General features: G+C 28.0%; 1 protein-coding gene across 1 annotated transcript in view; it reads right to left on the reverse strand.

Annotated features, from left to right (window-relative positions):
* The window catches only part of kcnq1.2 (potassium voltage-gated channel, KQT-like subfamily, member 1.2), a 39,512-nt gene extending 23,110 nt beyond the window's left edge, over window positions 1-16,402 (reverse strand). The window contains exons 1-2 of the mRNA XM_073833147.1: window positions 16,320-16,402; window positions 1,419-1,509 (exon numbers count right to left, since the gene is read on the reverse strand). Of these exons, the coding sequence (XP_073689248.1) occupies window positions 1,419-1,509; window positions 16,320-16,402 (174 nt within the window). The remainder of the gene's footprint in view (window positions 1-1,418; window positions 1,510-16,319) is intronic.
* Window positions 16,403-23,176: the final 6,774 nt, after the last annotated feature.

Genomic DNA, 23,176 nt, shown 5'->3' on the forward strand with positions numbered 1-23,176 from the left:
ACTTGCCATTTTTCCTGAGATAAAATAAAATTAAATAAAAACATTATAATAAAAAAATAAAATTAGTAGATGGCTTAGCTAAATAATAATTATAAACATGCACTTGGTATTTTTCTAAGGTAAAAAATTTAATTTAAAAAATAATTTAAAAATTTAATTAATTTAAACTAAATTTAAAAAAATAAATTAAAAAATTTAATTAATTTAAACTAATTTTTTTTTTAAATAAGTTAAATTAAATTAAAACATTAAAATAAAATTAACTTAGCTGGGTAATAAGTATAAACATGCATTTGGTATTTTCTGCTGAGGTAAAACATTAAATTAAATAAAACAAAACATAAAAAATATTTAATTTAATTTAATTTTAAATAGTAAAATAGTAAAATAAAATATAATATAATATAATATAAAACAACTAAAACAAAAATTGTAGATGTCTTTGCTGGGTAATAAGTATAAACATGCACTTGTTATTTTCTGCTGAGGTAAAAAAAATAAAATTAATTTAAATAAAAATAAAATAAAATTGAAATTAGTAGATGTCTTAGCTGGGTAACAAGTACAAACATGCACTTGGTATTTTCCACTGAGGTATGGTATAAAATAAAATAAAATAAAATAAAATAAAATAAAATAAAATAAAATAAAATAAAATAAAATAAAATAAAATAAAATAAAATAAAATAAAATAAAATAAAATAAAATAAAATAAATAAAATAAATAAAATAAAATAAAATAAATGGTAGATGTCTCATCTAGGTACTAGATAACAAACACTTGGCATTTTCCCAGAAATTAAATTAAATTAAATTAAATTAAATTAATTAAATAAATAAATAAATAAATAAAAATTTGTAGAAGTCTTAGCTGGGTAGTAAGTAAAAACTTGCACTTGGTATTTTCTGCTGAGGTAAAAAAAAATGTTAAAAATTAAAATAAAATAAAATAAAATAAAAAATAATAGATGTCTTAGCTGGGTAATAAGTATAAACATGCACTTGGTATTACTGCTGATGTAAAAAATAAAAAATAAAATAAAATAAAATAAAATAAAATAAAATAAATCAAAATATGTGCCTTAGCTGAGTAATAAGTATAAACATGGTATAAACTTGGTATTACTGCTGAGGTAAAAAAATAAATAAAAAATAAAATAAAATAAAATAAAATAAAATAAAATAAAATAAAATAAATCAAAATATGTGCCTTAGCTGAGTAATAAGTATAAACATGCACTTGGTATTTTCTGCTGAGGTAAAAAAAAAAAAATAATAATAATAATAATTAAACTAAATTAAATGTAAAAAATTAAATTAAAATTAGTAGATTTAAAAAAAAAAAAATAATAATATAACATAACAAATATTTAAATAAAATGACAAATAAAAAATAAAAATAATTTGATAACGCTCACCATCCAGAAGAGAGATCCTGTTGCAAAGTCTGCATACTGCTCGATGGTGGACAGGACACTGAATATCAGACACACTAGGACCATGAGGAACCTGCGGACATAAAGTAGGCAAGATCTGTCGTTACACACAGGTGCATCTCTTTGCATTTAATGATTTCAAAGAATTATTCAAAACCACATCATTATCTGTTCCCATCAAAAACGCTTACAGTCATTTCATCAGAGCCTGATGAAGATTTCAATTAGTTTCCATTGAATTGGTTTCTGCAGACAACACTGACATTATGCCTCTGGTCACAAATCATCTCAAATCACATTTGCAACTAATTACTTATTATTACAGTATGCCAGTATTGTAACAAATAAGCTTGATAATGCAATATTACTCAACACTTTGGCACATACTGTTTGCATGAGCATCCAAATAAATTAATTGCTCTTGCATTCTTTGCTACTGGAAAAGTCAAAAAAGTACTGTCATGAACTCCTCTAATGCATGGGTCTGTGAATAATATTGGCATGGCTGGTTGCAAATTTGAAAAATGCACAACAAATATTATATTAAAATATTAGAAATATATATTAAACACCTCTGACACAAAGATGCATGCAAAAATGTATAAAAGAAAAGAAAAGAAGAAATTTCTCAGCTGGGTAATAAGTATAGACAACAAGCACTTTGTATTTTTCATAAAATAAAATAAAATAAAATAATAAAAAAAAAAAAATAGTACACATCTTAGCTGGGTAATAAGTATGAACAAGGCACTTGGTAATAATGAAATAAAATAAAATAAAATAAAATAAAAATAAATATAAAATAAAATAAAATAAAAAAACAATAAAATAAATAGTTAAATTAAATGAAATTAAACAACATTAAATTAACTAAATAAAAAAAATAATACAATAAAATAAAATTAAATAATTAAATTAAATTAAATAATTTAATTTAACATTTTCAATAATAAAAATATAAATAATAATAAAATGAATAAATAAATTAAATAAATAACAAAAATTACATTAAATTAAACTATTAAATTAAATGAAAAAATAGTACAAATCTTAGCTGGGTAATAAGTATAAACAAGCACTTGCTATTTTCTGCCTAGGTAACAAATTATGATAAAATAAAATAAAATACAAATATATAAAATAAAATAGTAAATTTTTTCAGCTAGGTAATAAGTATAGCGACAAACACTTGGTATTTTTTTTTTTTTTATAAAATATTATAAGATAAAAGCACTTTGTATTTTCTGTTAAAAATAAATAAATAATAGAACATAAAAATAATACAATAAAATACCTTTTAAAATAGAAAATAATCATTTATTATCTTGCAAAATTAAAATAAAATTACATAAAATTAAATTAATTAAATGAATTTTAAAAAGTACACATCTTACCTGGGTAATAAGTATAAAAATGAAATAAAATAAAATAAAATATAAAATAAAACATAAATAAAAAATAATTAAATTAAATTAAATGATATAAATTTATATAAATTAAATCATTAAATTAAATTGACAAAATTAAATAAAAAAAATGTAATAATAATAAAATAAATAAAAATAAAATAAAAAATAAAATATTATTAAATTAAATGAAAAATAGTACACATCTTAGCTGGGTAATAAGTATAAACAAGTACTTGGTATTTTCTGCCAAGGTAAAAAAAAAAAAGAAAAAAATTACATATACATACATACATACACACATATATATATATATATATATATATATATATATATATATATATATATATATATATATATATATATATATATATAATAAAATAAAATAAAATAGTAAATTTCACAGCTGGGTAAAAAGTATAGCGCCAAACACTTGGTATTTTTCATAAAATAAAATAAAATAAAATAAAATAAAATAAAATAAAATAAAATAAAATAAAATAAAATAAAATAAAATAAAATAAAATAAAATAAAATAAAATAAAATAAAATAAAATAAAATAAAATAAAATAAAATAAAATTTTCTGCTGAGGTAAAAAAAAAATAATAATATTTTTTTAATAAAAACTAATTTGTCAGGTATTTCTAGGTAATAAATATAGACAAAAAGCACTTTGTATTTTCTATTGAAAATAAATAAATAATAGAACATAAAAATTATAAAACCACTTTTAAAACAAAAAATAATCATTTGCTATCTTGCCAAATGCTCACCATTCATAAGAGAGATTGTGAAATGCGATAAAAATACATTTTACTTGCACTGATTTGTCTTTAACTCCATCCATTATCATGCTTTTCATTTCCTGTTAATCTACCAGTGATTCAGAAAACCCCCAGACATGTCCTGGTGTTGAACATCCCTAGACAGAACTGTGTTTCTTAAACTAGCATATTGTTAGTGTGCGTTAGGATTGCCACACACACAGAGGACAGATGGGAGAGCGTTTAACCACAAGAGAGATTACACACTTGCATAAACATGCTTCTTCTTCAAACACACACACACACACACACACACACACACACTTCTTCCAACTCAAAAAGACAAACACACAATGTGACTCACACAGCACTCGGAGATCAAAAAGTCACATGTGGATTACAAAAGATAAAGCAGCAAAAGTGTTCGGGAGTTACGCCACGTCCAGATGTACGCTGACCTCGAGTGTTCGGAGTGGCCCGAGTCTGTTGTGACTGATGGTGGTCGATTAATGTGCCACATGTGAGCGTTTCAAACCACAATGAGCCACGTCCTCAAATACTGGCAGCACCTGACTGAAGTTTGGATCGCATAGAGGCTCATCAAAAGAGTCAGAAATATAGGGTTCTGTTCCTCAGAGGTAAAATAAAATCAAATTAACTGCTATATAAACTCTTAAATTCCTCTAATGCAAGGGCTTGTGAGTAATATTAGCATGTATGGTTGCATATTTTAAAAATGCACAACAAATATTATATCAAAATATTACAAATATAATATTAGAATTTTTTTTCCTGAGAAAAATTAAATAATAAAATAAAATAAAATATTTTAAATATTCATAATAAAATATTACAAATATAATACTTTAATATGTGTGTACTTTATTTTAATTATTACATAATATGTCATTTACAATTTTATATTTAGGATGTATATTCAGAATTTATTTTTATTAAATATTTAATTTAGAATTCATATTTATTTACATATATATTACATATATGTGTGTGCTTGTGTGCGCTTTTTGTTTTTTAATATTTAATTTATTTTTTATATTTATATTGTAATATGTTTAAATACTTTAAATTTTTTTATATTTATATAATAATATATTTAAATATAATTAAATAAAAAATTAGTAAGTGTCTTAGCTGGGTAATAAGTATAAGCATGCACTTGGTATTTTCTGCTGAGATAATAAAATAAAATAAAATAAAATAAAATAAAATAAAATAAAAAATTTTTGAAAAATATGTTTTCCTGAATAAAATAAAATAAAATAAAATATTTTTTTTAGAAAAAAAGTTTTTTTTTCCTGAGAAAAATAAAATAATAAAATAAAATATTTTAAATATTCACATTAAAATATTGCATATATAATACTTTAATATGTGTGTACTTTATTTCAATTATTACATAATATGTAATTTACAATATTATATTTAAAATATTCAGAATTTATTTTAATGAAATATTTAATTTAGAATTTATATTTATTTACATATATATTACATATGTGTGTTTGTGTGTGTGCTTTTTGTTTTTTAATATTCAATTTATTTTTTTATATTTATATTGTAATATGTTTAAATATTTATATTAAAATAAAATATTACATTTATTTTTATTTTTTATATTTAATTTTTTTTTAATTCATATAGTAATATATTTAAATAAAAGAAAATAGTAAATCATAATTATAAGCATGCACTTGGTATTTTCTGCTGAAATAAATACAAATAAATAAATAAATAATAAAATAAAATAATAAATGTTTTGCCTGGTTTGATGGCAACATTCCCAAAGTTGCCTGTCAAAATTGCTCAAAAAGTTCCCCCGTGTATCATCAGCCTTAAGGTTGCACTCTTTACAGTTCTGCTCTATTATCTGGCTTTTAAACATTCACTCAGTTTGGAGTCCTTAAAGTTCTGTCACTAAACACTCTCAACACTATTCACACAAGGCCATTATGTTGAGAAATCAAGTGCATACTGTATGGCATTTGAGAACATATTGGGCTTATGTAAAATATAAGCGATCTCAGATGAGCTAAATGACTGCAGCTGCACTGTATGGAAGAAGAAATGCTCCTCTAATCCATTTCAGAAATGACCAGATGTTGTGATATCACACCATCAACAGCAGGATTAACAGAGATGCAGGACGTGACACTCGTAAATGGAGCAAATATGGCCCCCTTCGTTTCTCAAATATGGATTAAGAGCCAGGTCGACAGGCGAAAGAGTGATAATGTTTCATAAGCTGAATATCCCTTTAAATCTGTCTAAAGGTTCAGTAGCAGGGAATTGTTACTATCAACTGTTTGGGTGCCATCTGTGAATAATAGTCTAAATTTGAAAGAATTTAACTGGATTTAATTGATTTTATATTTAAAAATAAGACATAGAAAGCGAAAGAGACTGAGAGAGAGAGAAATGTTTGATTTATTGAATTATATTATATTTAATTTAGTATTTATATTTAGACAACAATATATATACACACACACACACACACACACACACACACACACACACACACACACACACACATTTTATAATTACTCAAATATATAAACTTATATAATTATACTTGATTTTATATATAAATATATATATACACACACTTTATTTTAATTATTAAATTATATTTTATTTAGAATTTATATTTATATTTATATTGTATTTATTTACATGTGTATTACATATTTTTATTTTTTTATATTTTATTTATTTTTTATATTTATATTTAAATATTTTAAATATTAAATTAAATATATATAATAAAATATTACATTTATTATATTTTATTAATACGTGAGTACTTTATTTTAATTATTAAATAATGTCATTTAGAATATTACATTTGGAATGAATATTCAGAATTTATTTTAATTATTAAAAAAGATATTTAATTTAGAATTTTTATTTTTATTTACTTATATATTACATATGTGTGCATATACTTTATTTGTAATATTTAATTTATTTATATTTATATTGTAATATATTAAAATATTTTAAATATTTATATTAAAATATATATTCAGAATTTATTTTAATTATTAAAAAAATATTTAATTTAGAATTTATATTATATTTATTTACATGTGTATTATATTTATCTTTTTATATAAATAAACAAATATGTATTATATTATATTTATTTACATATATTACATGTGTGTGTACTTTTTTTAAATATTTTATTTATTTTTTATATTTATTTTGTAATATATTTAAATATTTTAAATCTTTATATTTAAACATTGCATGTATAATACTTTTTTAATACATGTGTATTTTATTTTAATAATTAAATATTATGTGATTTATAATATTATATTTAAAATGTATATTCATAATTTATTTTAATTATTAAAAAATATTTAATTTAGAATTTATATTTATATTTGCTTACATATATATTACATGTGTGTGTATACTTTATTTTTTGTATTATATTTATTTTTATATTAATATTAAAATATATTAAAATATAACATTTATCATACTTTATTAATACGTGAGTAATTATTAAATATGTTATTTATAATATTATATTTAAAATGTTTATTCAGAATTTATTTTAATTACTAAAAAATATTTAATTTACAATTTATATTTACTTACATATATGTATGAGTGTGTGCATACTTTATTTTTAAATATTATATTTTATATTTATATTAAACATTACATGTATAATAAATTATTAATACGTATTTTAAAATGCATTTTATTTTAATTATTAAATATTATGTAATTTATAATATTATATTTAGAATGTACTTTAATAATTTGCTTAATATAGATTTATTTTAAATTAAATATTTAAATTAATTCATAATTTAAATTTATATTATATTTATTTACATATATATATATATTTTTTCTTACTATTACATTATTAAATAACATTTAATTTATCATTTATATTTATATTGTACTATATTTAAATAAATAAATAAATAAATACATTTTATATATATTGTGTGTGTGTGTGTGTGTGTGTGTGTGTGTGTGTGTGTGTGTGTGTGTGTGTGTGTGTGTGTGTGTGTGTGTGTGTGTGTTAGAATGTTTATTTATAATTTGTTTAATATAGATTTACTTTAAATTAAATATTTAAATCAATTTAGAATTAATATTTATATTTTATATAATTTTATATATATTGTAATATATTTAAATATTTTATAAATGTAAAAAATTTTACATTTATAATGATTCTATTATTAATTTATTATAATTATTTTATCCATCATAATTACTAAATAATGCAATTAATAATGTATATTTATCATTTGTTTAATATATATTTACGTTAAAGTAAATATTTAAATAAATTTGAATATAAATTGCAAATTAAATATGTAATCATTAAAAAAATAGACATTTTAAATCACAACAGTATAATGAACAAAATTAGATTTTTAAACCAACAGTAAATTATTTAGTCTGGAGCTGCACATCTTCTGAAAGCTCTTGTTGTGTTTGACCTTTGGCCTTGTGACCCTATACGCCCCATGAGCTGTTTCTCACAGCAGGATCACTGTCTCTATGTGCAGATGTGAGATCCCACGGACCCCTGCAGACACATCCAGGGCTTTCGCCTTTAGCCAAATTAAATTCCAAATCCAAACCAGAGTCCCAGCCCAAAAAACAATAACATTTCCCTCCGAACTCAGCCTTAGACAAGCCGTTTGCAATCAACCTCCCATTGCGTTAAGAAGACACTGCACACCGGTGCCTAATAGCATCACGAGTTTGGGACAAACCCGTTCACTGGTTAAAAATAATGATAAAAAATGAAGGACAAACTCTAGACCTGATTAAAACAAAACATCTGGTGCATCACTGAGCCAGATCCCGAAATCAGACTGATGACTGTCATTCAGCATGTCATTAAAAATGCTCACTTGCAAAAGTGGAAGTACATATAAATGGATGTTAAATGCATAACTAACAATCTACAATGTCAAAAAAAATATATAGCTAGATTAGCTTAAATTAAATGTCCCGTTAAATGTCTTTTTTTTTTTTTTTTTTTTTTTTTGCATAACAAAACACCAGGTTCAAAATGCTCATTACTTGCCAAATGAAAGTAACAAATTTCTTTGGCAGGTAAATAAAAGCTGCTTTCCAGTTGGCTTTATTAGGAAAGGAAACACAATGCATGGCTTTAATTCAACCAAGAACACTAATCTGACATTCACTAATGTGACAACCCATTTAAATTCATATATCAATTTCCCAAGGTCATTTTTTTCTCCAAAAGTAAATTTTGGGTCACCCATGGGGAATGTTTATCATAATTACCTTTCCAAAAGAAAATACGAGGAACAAAATCATAGTATGTCGTTCAGTTTTTGTGACAGGTGCAGTTTCACAGAGAGCTAAAGATTGAGTTTAATGTGGTAATGCAAATAAATAAGTAAGTAAATAAATCAGAGCTGCAAAGCGATTAGATGCGATTAATTGATTCAAAATAAAAGTTTATGTTTGTATACTATATGTGTGCGTACAGTGTATATTTATGTATATATACATACAAGTATCCATTTTTTTAAATATTTGTATGTATTTGTATGTAAACACTTGCATATCATATATATTTTACATATAAATCTAACATATTTTTCCTTAATGTATACACGTATGTGTGTGTATTTATATATACATTGAACATGCACAGTACGAACATAGTGTGCAAACATAAACTACTTTTGAATCGATTAATCGTAAATTAATAGTAAATAAGCAAATAAATACCATTTAAAAGCTTTCTCGTAATTGTAAATTTATATCTCAGAATTGCGAGAAATAGTCAGAACTGTGAGATATAAAGTCAGAATTGCAAGATATAAACTGACAATTCAGATTTTTTTCTCACAATTGTGAGTTTGTATCTTGCAATTCGTACTTTTTTCTCAGAACTGTGAGATAAAAAGTCACAATTGCGAGACAAAAAGTCAGATTTGTTTGATATAAAGTCAGAATTGTGAGATATAAAGTCAGAATTGCGAGATATAAACTCGCAATTCTGACTTTTTCTCTCGCGATTGCGAGTTTGTATCTCGCAACTCTGACTTTTTTCTCAGAACTGTGAGATATAAAATCACAACTGCGAAAAAATAAAGTCAGAAATGTGAGATAAAGTCACCATACTGACTTTTTTCTCGCAATTGTGAGTTTGTATCTTGCAATTCTGACTTTTTTTCTCACAATTGTGAATTTATATCTCACAGTACTGAGGAAAAAAGTCAGAATTGCAAGATATAAAGTCAGAATTGCGAGATATATACTCACAATTACTAAAAATAAAGTTAGAATTACAAAAAATAAAGTCAGAATTACTAAAAAATAAAGTCAGAATTGTGAGATATAAAGTCAGAATTGCGAGATATATACTCACAATTACTAAAAATAAAGTTAGAATTACTAAAAATAAAGTCAGAATTACTAAAAAATAAAGTCAGAATTACTAAAAAATAAAGTCAGAATTGCAAGATATAAAGTCAGAATTGCGAGATATATACTCACAATTACTAAAAATAAAGTTAGAATTACTAAAAATAAAGTCAGAATTACTAAAAAATAAAGTCAGAATTGTGAGATATAAAGTCAGAATTGCGAGATATATACTCACAATTACTAAAAATAAAGTTAGAATTACTAAAAATAAAGTCAGAATTACTAAAAAATAAAGTCAGAATTGCAAGATATAAAGTCAGAATTGCGAGATATATACTCACAATTACTAAAAATAAAGTTAGAATTACAAAAAATAAAGTCAGAATTACTAAAAAATAAAGTCAGAATTGTGAGATATAAAGTCAGAATTGCGAGATATATACTCACAATTAATAAAAATAAAGTTAGAATTACTAAAAATAAAGTCAGAATTACTAAAAAATAAAGTCAGAATTGCAAGATATAAAGTCAGAATTGCGAGATATATACTCACAATTACTAAAAATAAAGTTAGAATTACTAAAAATAAAGTCAGAATTACTAAAAAATAAAGTCAGAATTGTGAGATATAAAGTCAGAATTGCGAGATATATACTCACAATTAATAAAAATAAAGTTAGAATTACTAAAAATAAAGTCAGAATTACTAAAAAATAAAGTCAGAATTGCAAGATATAAAGTCAGAATTGCGAGATATATACTCACAATTACTAAAAATAAAGTTAGAATTACTAAAAATAAAGTCAGAATTACTAAAAAATAAAGTCAGAATTGTGAGATATAAAGTCAGAATTGCAAGATATAAACTCGCAATTCAGATTTTTTTCTTGCAATTGCGTGTTTGTATCTTGCAATTCTGACTTCATTTCTCGCAATTGTGACTATATCTCAGTTCTGAGAAAAAAAAGGCAGAATTGCAAAATGTAGACTCACAATTGCGAGAAAAATGTCAGAATTGCAAGATATGAAGTCAGAATTGTGAGATGTAAAATCACAATTACTAAAAATAACTCACAATTGCAAGAAAAAAAATCAGAATTGCGAGTTTATATCTTGCAATTCTGACTTTATATCTCAAAATTCAGACTTTATTTTTAATAATTGTGATTTTACATCTCGCAATTCTGACTTTATATCTCACAGTTCTATATAAAGAAATAAAGTCTGAATTGCGAGATATAAAAGAAAAAAGACTGATATGTTCACAGAATTTATATCTCACAATTCTGACTTCATTTCTCAGAATTGCGAGTTTATATCTTGCAATTCTGACTTTAGAACAATTGCAAATTACAAAAAAAAAGTCAGAATTGCGAGTTTGTATCACGCAATTCAGAAAAAAAAAAGTCAGAATTGTGAGTTAAGTCGCAATTACCTTTTCAAAGTTTTATTCAGTGGCGGAAATGAGCTTCCATAGTTTCTTGAATATTACATCTGAAGGATCATGTGACACTGAAGACTGCAGTAATGATGCAGAAAATTCAGCTTTGCTTCACAGGAATAAATTACATTTTACAATATATTCAAATAGAAAGTTGTTATTTTAAATTGTAATAATATTTTACAATTTTACTGTTTTACTGTATTTTTGATCAAATAAATGCAGCCTTGATGTGCAGAAGAGTCTTCTTTCAAAAACCTCACCAACCCCAAAACTTTCGAACAGCAAGATAAATTTGCCTTGATGGAAAAAACGCACGAAAATCAAGCTTCATTAATGTTTCCAAAGGTATTTTTTTCAAAGGCTGCACATTCTTCAAGGTTGCAGAGGACAGATCTCTGCTGACCTATCTGACAGCGATTACAGCTTTCCGGACGTCCAGGAAAAGCCGGTGATGGCTGTTTCCCAGAGTCATGCCCCTCATATCTGAGTCATCCATCAGCTTAGCAAAGATATTAACACTCATTAGCAGGGTGATGGAGAGGATTATGCTATCATATACTGCACATTTGGCATGCTGCAAACAAAACTGTGATGCAAAAATCACTATGCAAATGAACAGCAACACACCTATATGTGACCCTGGACCACAAAACCAGTCTTAAGTCGCTGGGGTATGTTTGTAGCAATAGCCAAAAATACATTGCATGGGTCAAAATTATTGATTTTTCTTTTATGTCAAAAATCATTAGGACATTAAGTAAAGATCATGTTCCATGAAGATTTTTTGTAAAATTCCTACTGTAAACCTATCAAAATGTAATTTTTGATTAGTAATATGCATTGCTAAGAACTTAATTTGGACAACTTTAAAGGTGTTTTTCTCAGTATTTTGATTTTTTGCACCCTTAGATTTCAGATCTTCAAATAGATGTATCTCGGCCAAATATTGTCCTATCCTAACAAACCATACATCAATAGAAAGCTTATTTATTGAGCTTTCATATGATGTCTCAGTTTTGTAAAATTTAACCTTATGACTGGTTTTGTGGTCCAGGGTCACATATGTACTTTCAACGCACCTTTACTAACTAACTTGTACATTTAAGGTACTGACACCTACTATTTAGGTACTAATATGTATCTTTAAAACACTAATACATACCTTTAAGGTACTAAATCACTAATATGCCCCATTTAGGTACTAATTCTGATTTTTAAGGCACTTTTAAAAAACGAATATGTTTTAAAGCACTAAAATGTACCATCAAGGTACTATATATGTAATTTAAAAGCATTAATATGCACCTTCAAAGTATTAATATTTACCTTTAAGGTAATAATATGTCCATTTAAAATACTAATATGTCCCATTTAGGTAATAATATGCATCTTTAAAGCACTAATATGTACAGTTAAGGTACTAATAAGAACTTTTAAAGCACTAATATGTATTAACATACTAAAATGTAACATTTAGGTAGTAATATCTATCTTTAAAGCATTAATATGTACCTTTAAGGTACTAATATGTACAATTAAGGTACTAATATGCACTTTCAAAGCACTAATATAAGGTAATAATATGTCATTTAAAGCATTAATATGTACATTTAAATAACTAATATGCACCATTTAGGTATTAATAAAAACTTTTAAAGCACTAATATGCACCTTTAAGGTAATAATATGCAATTTTAAAACACTAATATGTACTTTTAAAATGTCTTAAATGTACCATTAAGGCAGTAATATGTCACTTTAAAACACGAATTTATACCTTTAAAGTACTTATATGCACCATTTAGGTACTACTAAACACTTGTAAAGCACTAATATGGGACTAATAAGGAACCATTAAGGTACTTATATGTAATTTTAAAGCACTAATATGTACTTTAAGGTAATAATATGCGATTTTAAAACACTAATATGTACCTTTAAAGCACTAATATGCACCATTTAGGTACCAATAAGCACTTTTAAAGCACTAAAATGTACCGTTAGGGCAGCAATATGTCATTTTAAAGCACTAATATAGACCTTTAAGGTAATAATATGCAATTTTGAAACACTAATATGCACCATTTAGGTACCAATAAGGACTTTTAAAGCACTAATATGTATTAAAGCACTAAAATGTACCTTTATGGAAGCAATATGTCATTTTAAAGCACTAATATAGACCTTTAAGGTAATAATATGCAATTTTGAAACACTAATATGCACCATTTAGGTACCAATAAGGACTTTTAAAGCACTAATATGTATTAAAGCACTAAAATGTACCTTTATGGCAGCAATATGTCATTTTAAAGCACTAATATAGACCTTTAAGGTAATAATATGCAATTTTGAAGCACTAATATGCACCATTTAGGTACCAATAAGCACTTTTAAAGCACTAATATGTATTAAAGCACTAAAATGTACCTTTATGGAAGCAATATGTCATTTTAAAGCACTAATATAGACCTTTAAGGTAATAATATGCATTTTGAAACACTAATATGCACCATTTAGGTACCAATAAGCACTTTTAAAGCACTAATATGTATTAAAGCACTAAAATGTACCTTTATGGCAGCAATATGTCATTTTAAAGCACTAATATAGACCTTTAAGGTAATAATATGCAATTTTGAAACACTAATATGCACCATTTAGGTACCAATAAGCACTTTTAAAGCACTAATATGTATTAAAGCACTAAAATGTACCTTTATGGCAGTAATATGTCATTTTAAAAGCACTAATATAGACCTTTAAGGTAATAATATGCACCATTTAGGTACTACTAAACACCTGTAAAGCACTAATATGTATTAAACCACTAAAATGTACCATTAATGTACTAATATGCACTATTAAATATGTTCCGTTAGGGCAGTAATATGTCATTTTTAAGCACTAATATATACATTTAAGGTAATAATGCACCATTTAGGTACTAATAAGCACTTTTAAAGCACTATTATGCATTAAAGCACTAAAACATACCATAAGGTACATGTCATTTTAATATTAAGTATTAATTTGTAACTGTAATGTACTAATATGTACTATTTTGGACTAAAAAAGGTACAAAGATGTATTTTTAGCTTTGGTACCTTTGAGTACTGCTCCAGTCCCAGCTTTTTCTAAAAAAGTGTGTGGATGGGAAATACACCTTCAAATCAAGAACTACACTAAAGCACTGAGTATAATAACCTGCAAGCGTCTCTATTTGTCTAGTGCAACCTGAAGCAACACAAACAAACCATTGAGACATAAAATGTGTGATCGTAAAAGCAGAGCTGTGAAGTCCAGCAGCTCCTGAACATCACCTGACCCGGCTCTGGCCTGAGATTACTTATTGATGGCAGGCGGTTTTAGGATCCTGACAAGGAAACAAGAGAACATGAATGTAATCCAGTCGACAACCCAACTTAAGCACGAAACGGTACACTGGTCTCCGTACGCTGCAGTTCGGTAAGTACAGACCGCTCTAAGTGCAAATAATCAGAGACAATTACAGCAAGCAAAACCACCAGCCCACCCAGCCAAGACTGGACTCGCTTCATAGAGCGTTAAGCATCGCCAGCCAAGCAAAAGCAACCACAATCATCAGTATATTTCACGTCTAATGGGATTTCAAGTTGGAAATGGTTCAAAATGATTCCTGCATTCGTCCAGCTGTCCGGAGCGGATTAAATCACCAGTGAGCTATGATCTCATTTGGGATGAACTGATTATTCTTATGGCTCAATTAAGTACATACTTTAATGCGAAAATGATAGGCCCCAAAAAGGGGAAATAAATACTGTACTTTCTGGAAAATAAGTTGAACCAGGTGAAAATTGCAATATAGATGTTTTTTATCATTCAAAAACTTGGGGTCAGTATAATTTTTTTTTTTTTATGTTAATGAGGGGAAATAAAATAATGTTTATGTTAAATATATTTTGACCTGTGTGACTTTTAATCATGTGCAACTACGGAAAAAAAAAAAACTATATATAAAAATATATATATATATATATATATTTTTTTTTTTTTCGTAGTTGCACATGATTAAAAGTCACACAGGTCAAAATATATTTAACATAAACATTATTTTATATATAACTACGAAAAAAAAAAATATATATATATATATATATATATATATTTTTTTTTTTTTTTTTTTTTCGTAGTTGCACATGATTAAAAGTCACACAGGTCAAAATATATTTAACATAAACATTATTTTATATATAATTACGGAAAAAAAAAAAAATATATATATATATATATATATATATTTTTTTTTTTTTTTTTTTTTTTTTTCGTAGTTGCACATGATTAAATACGCAGAGCTAGACAAGATGAGTATTTAAGATTAAAAATTACATAAATTGTCTTTTTTTTTTTTTAGAAAGTAACAGATCATTTCGCTAGATAAGACCCTTCTTCCTCGGCTGGGATCGTTTTGAGTCCTTTGAAGCTGCATTTAAACTGCATTTTGGAAGTTCAAACTCGGGGGCACCATAGAAGTCCACTATATGGAGAGAAATCCTAAAATGTTTTCCTCAAAAAACATAATTTTTACGACTGAAGAAAGAAAGACATGAACATCTTGGATGACAAGGGGGTGAGTACATTATCTGTACATTTTTGTTCTGGAAGTGAACTTCTCCTTTAAGACAAAGTTCCTTTGGGAAATTGGGATATGGAAACATATTTAACAAATAAAATGCACAAATCTATGAGTCAGATAGATCTAAAACTAGACTATCATTATAAGTGGAGTTCAGATGCTTTACACATGCCAGCGACAAGATACACTACATTTGCTAAATGCTTTCTGAAAGCTCTGAGATGACCTGAGATCCTACAGATGATCCTTTAGCACGTCCCCTTCTCTCAGCATATAAGGATCAATGATAAAGCTCAGCCGGCTGATCTGCTGGGGCCTCATGTATCAACGCTGCGTACGCACAAAAACTTTGCGTACGCCAGATTTCACGCTCACGTTTGGATTTACTAACGATGAAATTAACGTGAGAATGTGCGTTGATCCACGCCAACTCCATGTCTGGCGTACGTGTATTTTTTGTGCGTGTGTTTGTTTTATGTCCCTTGGCGACTCCTAGAGGCAATTATTTTAAATTGCACACTACAAAGTATCGCACCAACACATGTGGAAAACATTGCTATTAATTTATAATTGATAAAATGGGTTAATTGAGACAATATTTTTCTACCATTTATGTGATTTAGAACATATAAAAGCATTTGCAAATGTATACATCCCTTAGTCTATGGCAATGGCAGTGTTGGCCTTATTGGAGGACTTTGTCAATGGCCAAATCCGAAGGGAACGCGTTTTTAGGGATCACGGTGATTTTCTGGCCCACGATGATGACTGGCTTATAAGCTGTTTCAGATCTCCAAGAGCTCCTCTTGGAGCTCTGTGCTGAGTTGGGTCCAAATTTGGAGACAGCGAGGAGCCACGCATTACCCGTTCCCTTACAGGTGCTGATAACGCTCGGTTTCCTGGCAAATGGTTCTTTCCCAAGAGAACTGGCAGACCGCTCTGGGTTAAGCCAGTCGTCTTTGAGCCGTGCAATGCCAGATGTATGGGACGGGATCATCCGCATGTCTAGCAGGTATATAAGATTTCCATACCATGCAGTTGACCAGCCAAACAAAGCGCAATTAGCAGCGATCCCCGGTTTTCCTAATGTAACCGCAAGCGATCGAAGACCAATTTGGATACGTGAATCGGAAACAGCCAAGTTTTACTTTTTTTAATTTTATTGAGCGTAATTATTTATCAGGAGACCGCGGTTATCCATTAAAGACGTGGCTGTTAACCCCCCTCAACAACCCACAAACGGACCAAGAGCGCAGATACAATGATGCCCATTCTCGCACTTGTAGCGGGCGATTGGGCAACTGAAATTCCGCTGGCACAGACCTTTTGAGGGGCATGTGCTGAAACTGAAAAAAGGGCACCCCCCAACCTCTCCACCACCAAAAAAAAAAAAAAAAACACACACACAATAATATTCTTATATTATATTTAATAAGTATTAATAACTTTTATACAGATAATACATACATATAGAGGGGATCTTATGTAAATATCTTATATCTTATGTAAACTAATTAAAACAACACTGTGATCCACTGGGATGTCCCTCTCAATGGCTATATAGGCTATATAATATGATGAAATGTTAATAAATTACATCATGTAATTTACAAGTATCAGCAAATTCAGCAGATAGCCATAAAATCAAAATAGAAATTTCTTATAATATATTTTACCTAGCTGACAAGGATCACTCGGTTGCTTTGTGTCAAACTAAATCACATTATGTCAACATCACACCGTGTGGTGATGCATTATATGAACCTTTATAGACATAGGCCTACTTTAAGACAATGTTGTACTTATTCAAACAACAATATATTTTACCATTACAAGACAAAGACGTTCATCTGCTTCCGCTCTATGACTGACTGATGCGCTGAAACGTAAGTCGCCGCTGTTCTCCTCTTACCTGCACCTTTACATCGGACCATTTCTTTTTTAATTTGTTCACAGTGCGATGTTCAGACCCCCCTGCGTTAACCGCGTTAGCTAAACTCTCCCACTCTATTTTTTCTATTTATTTTTTTACAAGCTTGCAAATAACAGTTTTTCTCCGGTTTACCTCCGGTAGGAGCACCTTCAATTCACATTCTGTTAAGTTTCTCTTGCTTGCTTTTTCGTTTGGTTTTGCCAAAGTGGAGTCATTACCATATTAATATGGGGGAGGAGGCAGGGAGGGGTTTTGCGCTCGTGCATGTGCGCTCAATTTCACGTTAATTCAGATGTACAAAGAGATTATGCGTGGAATTCCGCGTACGCAGTGTTTCGTACATCTGATTTTTTTACTGCGTACGCACATTTACAGCTTTGTACGTACGCAATGTTTTAGTATTAATTCAACGCAAGTCTTTGTACATGAGGCCCCTGGAGTCTCTGATAGTCCCATCATACCTAAGCTGCTCAGTGAGCTGTAATTGAAATGAGAAATACAGACAGATCAGACAGATCTTAAAGACCAGAGGTCAGGACGTCTGCTCTACATAAGGTGCAAATACAGTGCTATATAAAGACTACAGACTTATTTTGTGAGTTTTGCATGCTGGAAGATGAAATGGAGGTGTTGCAAGTTGTCGTTAAATGAGTGTCAGTGTATCGTGTCTGTGTCTCGGAAGAAACACAAATCTTATGTTAGAGTTCAGAATGAGGTGAATTTCACAGACAGATGCAACAGTGCACTGCCATGTGGATCATTGCGTAAGATTCATCAGACGCACCTGGCCATGAGCATAGCTGTAGGAAATCTCCCATAATGCAACAGTCTTCTGCACTTTTTACAAATTGTAGCCTTTGGCAAAAAAGGCACATGTTTGGAAATACGAAAGCAGAGTAATTATGCAGGCTGTAAGAGAATCATTATATGAAACCTCACTTTTTTTCTCTGAGAAAACAGTGAGATTAAACAGACATTATGAAGATTTCTCTAATGACCCAAGTGGCTTATTTTTAATTTTACAGTTCAAAACTGCAAAAAACTTTTTATTTGATTTATTGTTTATTTTATTTGAACATCTTTTTACCGGTATACTTTATTGATAAGCATACTATATAGCTAAAAATTGAATAGCTAGCTTTCATTTTAATTGTAATGTTTTTTTTTTATAATTTAATTTTCAGTTTAATAATTGTTTGTTAGTTTTTGAATAGTTCCTATTCATTTTTAGATATTTCTATTTACCTTTAATTATATATTAAAGTATTTATAAATAATTAAAGTAATGTAATTTTTGTAATATTTGACTGTTTTCTGTTTTATTCTTTTCTTTTATTCCATTCTGTTTTGTTCTATTCTATTATTTTCATTTTTATTATATTCAGTTCTGTTATATTCTGTTCTGTTGTATTCTATTTTATTGTTTTATTTTAGTCTCCCCTTTTCTATTCTATTGTTTTCAGTTCTATTCTTTTCTGTTTTGATTCTGTTATAACCTATTCTATTGTTTTCTGTTTTATTCTATTCTATTCTCTTTTCTGTTAAAGTCTATTCTGTTCTGTCATATTCTGTTATTTTATGTTTTATTAAATTTTTTCCTGTTCTATTCTACTCTATTCTTTTGTTTTATTCTGTTCTGTTCTTTTCTGTTTTATTATATTCCCTGCTGTTCTATTCTGTTTTATTCTATTCTCTCCTGTTCTGACCTATTCTACTGCTTTGTGTTTTATTCTTTTATTCTATTCTGTTCTATTATTTTCTGTTTATTATATTCAGTTCTGTTCTATTCTGTTGTTATATTCTATTTTATTGTTTTATTTTATCCTATCCTGTTCTATTCTATAGCTTTCTGTTCTGTTCTATTCTATTATTTTGTTTTATTCTATTGTGTTCTATTCTATTCTTTTATTCTATTCTGTTCTGTTCTGTTCTATTCTTGTTTTATTCTATTGTGTTCTATTCTATTCTTTTGTTTTATTTTGTTCAATTCTATTCTTTTGTTTTATTCTGTTATGTTCTATCCTATTATTTTGTTTTATTCTATTGTGTTCTATTCTATTCTTTTATTCTATTCTGTTCTGTTTTATTCTGTTTTTTTCTGTTCTCTCTTGTTCTATTCTATTGTTTTCTGTTTTATTCTGTTCTGTTCTATTATTTTTAGTTTTATTCTATTCTCTCCTGTTCTGTTCTATTCTACTGTTTTCTGTTTTCTTCTTTTATTCTATTCTATTCTATTCTGTTTCTTTTCTATTATTTTCTTTTTTATTATATTCAGTTCTGTTCTATTCTGTTCTGTTATATTCTATTCTATTTTATTGTTCTATTTTATTCTCTCCTGTTCTATTCTACTGTTTTCTGTTCTATTCTTTTCTGTTTTGATTCTGTTATAACGCATTCTATTGCTTTGTTTTATTGTTAAAGTCTATTCTGTTCTATTCTGTTATTTTCTGTTTTATTCTATTCTCTCCGGTTCTATTCTACGGTGCCCGCCAGGGGACACCTTCGGTTCACTTATGTTTGTCGTGGCCACGACATATAAACTCGTGGGAACATGATATTATGTTGTGGCCACGAGATATTAATTCGTGGGAACGTCATATTAACTCGTGGGAACGTGATATTATGTCGTGGCCACGAGATCATTTTGTCGAGGTAACGACATCCTTATGTCGTGGCCACAAGATGCGATGATGAGGGAACGAGATCCATTTCTCGTGGCCACGACTTCTTATGTTGAGGAAACAACATGCATTTCTCGTGGGCACGAGTTTTAATGCATAAACAAACCTGCGTGACCATAGTAACCCAGGATTAGCCTATCAGAGATAGGTTTATTTATATTTTATTTTTAATTATGAAATTATTATATTAATTGTTACAGAAATTAATACAATATTAAATTATTATATTAACAATGGGCGATGCTGTAGGCTATATGCCAATGCTGTCTGTGTGCGATGTAGACAGTATATTCAAAAGTTTATCATGAATAAATATTACTTAAAGTACATCAAATAAAATAGCCCTACAGGAAACATTTTATCCCACAGTCTTGTCCATTAACTGATCCTCCTCTTTCCGTAATATTTTTATTATTCGTTTATATTCGTTATTTCCCCCTTCATTTCGATCTCCTTAACGTTCTGAATGTAGGTTCTATGACTGGGATTTTTTCAGTTCAAAGGCTGAATTTAACATATATTGTATTTTATTTAGTCTAATTAATAGACAAATATAGTGTTTCAGTGAAGAGTGAATTATTCACGTAGTTTCATTTGGAAATCATTTATCGTCACACCGTAAAATAGGCCTATTTTATTTTATTTTAATTTTTAATAATTTCTATTATTATTAATTATTATAATTAACCCATTATTGTAGGCCTATATATTTATTTATTTTCGTTTATATTCGTTTTCCCCCTTCATTTTCATCTCTTTACTTAACGTATATGGAAATGATAGGCTACTGTAAATGCTTGACATGACTGATTTTGACTGGAATGTAGTTTAAAGGTTGAATTGAACATATTTTTATTTTGTTTCGTCTAAGATACTAGACTATATAATACTATACTGTTCACTGACGAATGAATCATTCACGTAGTGAAACGAATATAAATGAAAATAAAAATATATACAATAATAATAATAATTATAATAATGATGACGATAATAATAATACAAATACGGAAAAAAGACGATCAGTTAATAGAAATGTCATGTAGGCCTATTTTACGGTGTGACGATAAATGATTTCCAGATGAAACTACGTGAATAATTTACTCTCACTGAAACACTATATTTGTCTTTTAATTAGACTAAATAAAATATATTTGTCTATTAATTAGACTAAATAAAATACAATTATGTTCAATTCAGCCTTTGAACTGCATTCCAGTAAAAATCCCAGGTATAGATACATTCAGAACGTATAAGTAAAGAGATCGAAATGAAGGGGAAAATAACGAATATAATAATAGCCTACAAATATCGGAAAGAGGAGATAATAAGACTGTGGGATGCATACATGTCTACATCGCGCACAGACAGCATCAGCATTCGCATATACAGCATCGCCCATTGTTAATATAATAATTTAATATTGTATTAATTTCTGTAACAATTAATATAATAATTTCTTAATTAAAAATAAAATATTAATAAACCTATCTCTGATAGGCTAATCCTGGGTTACTATGGTCACGCAGGTTTGTTTATGCATTAAAACTCGTGCCCACGAGAAATGCATGTTGTTTCCTCAACATAATAAGTCGTGGCCACGAGAAATGGATCTCGTTCCCTCATCATCGCATCTTGTGGCCACGACATAAGGATGTCGTTACCTCGACAAAATGATCTCGTGGCCACGACATAATATCACGTTCCCACGAGTTAATATGACGTTCCCACGAATTAATATCTCGTGGCCACAACATAATATCATGTTCCCACGAGTTTATATGTCGTGGCCACGACAAACATAAGTGAACCGAAGGTGTCCCCTGGCGGGCACCGTACCATACAATGTATTTTTGGCTATTGCTACAAATATAACTGTGCTACTTAAGACTGGTTTTGTGGTCCAGGGTCACGTTTGCATAACCAAATTTTTACTACAGCTATGGTTAGTGTAGCAAAACCATGATTAATTTGTGGTTACCGTTTTTATGTTTTATTTGTGGTAAAAAATATATATATATATATATATATATTTTATAGTTATTTGTATATTGAATAATGTTGAAGCACCCTGAAAAGGGTGCAATTCCTTTAAAATAGTCGACCCCCTGAAAGTCATTGCATAATTTGTACAGTGATCACTAGGTTTGCAGTACTGACAGTTCTGCCTGTCAATCATTTGATCGTTTCCCGCCAATACGAAGTTTCATGAGCGCTCGTGCTGACCGCCGTTAACGGAGAACTGTCAATCATTCATTCGGTCCTAACCGCCTGCCACAATGACGTCACGCGAGTTGCCGTACTGACCGCGCTACCTGTCAATCATTCCTTCACGGCGAGCGTAAGGAAAATCTCTGCGCTGATATGCGCTTGAAACCGCTACTGTTCACAATGCTGGATACCGACGCGGCATCAGGTGAGGATAATAACACTCTGTGTGATTAAACGGTTCGACAATCCAGAGGGAAATAAACAAGAAGT

This window comes from Garra rufa, chromosome 1, assembly GCF_049309525.1.
Source record: "Garra rufa chromosome 1, GarRuf1.0, whole genome shotgun sequence".
NCBI lineage: Eukaryota > Metazoa > Chordata > Actinopteri > Cypriniformes > Cyprinidae > Garra > Garra rufa.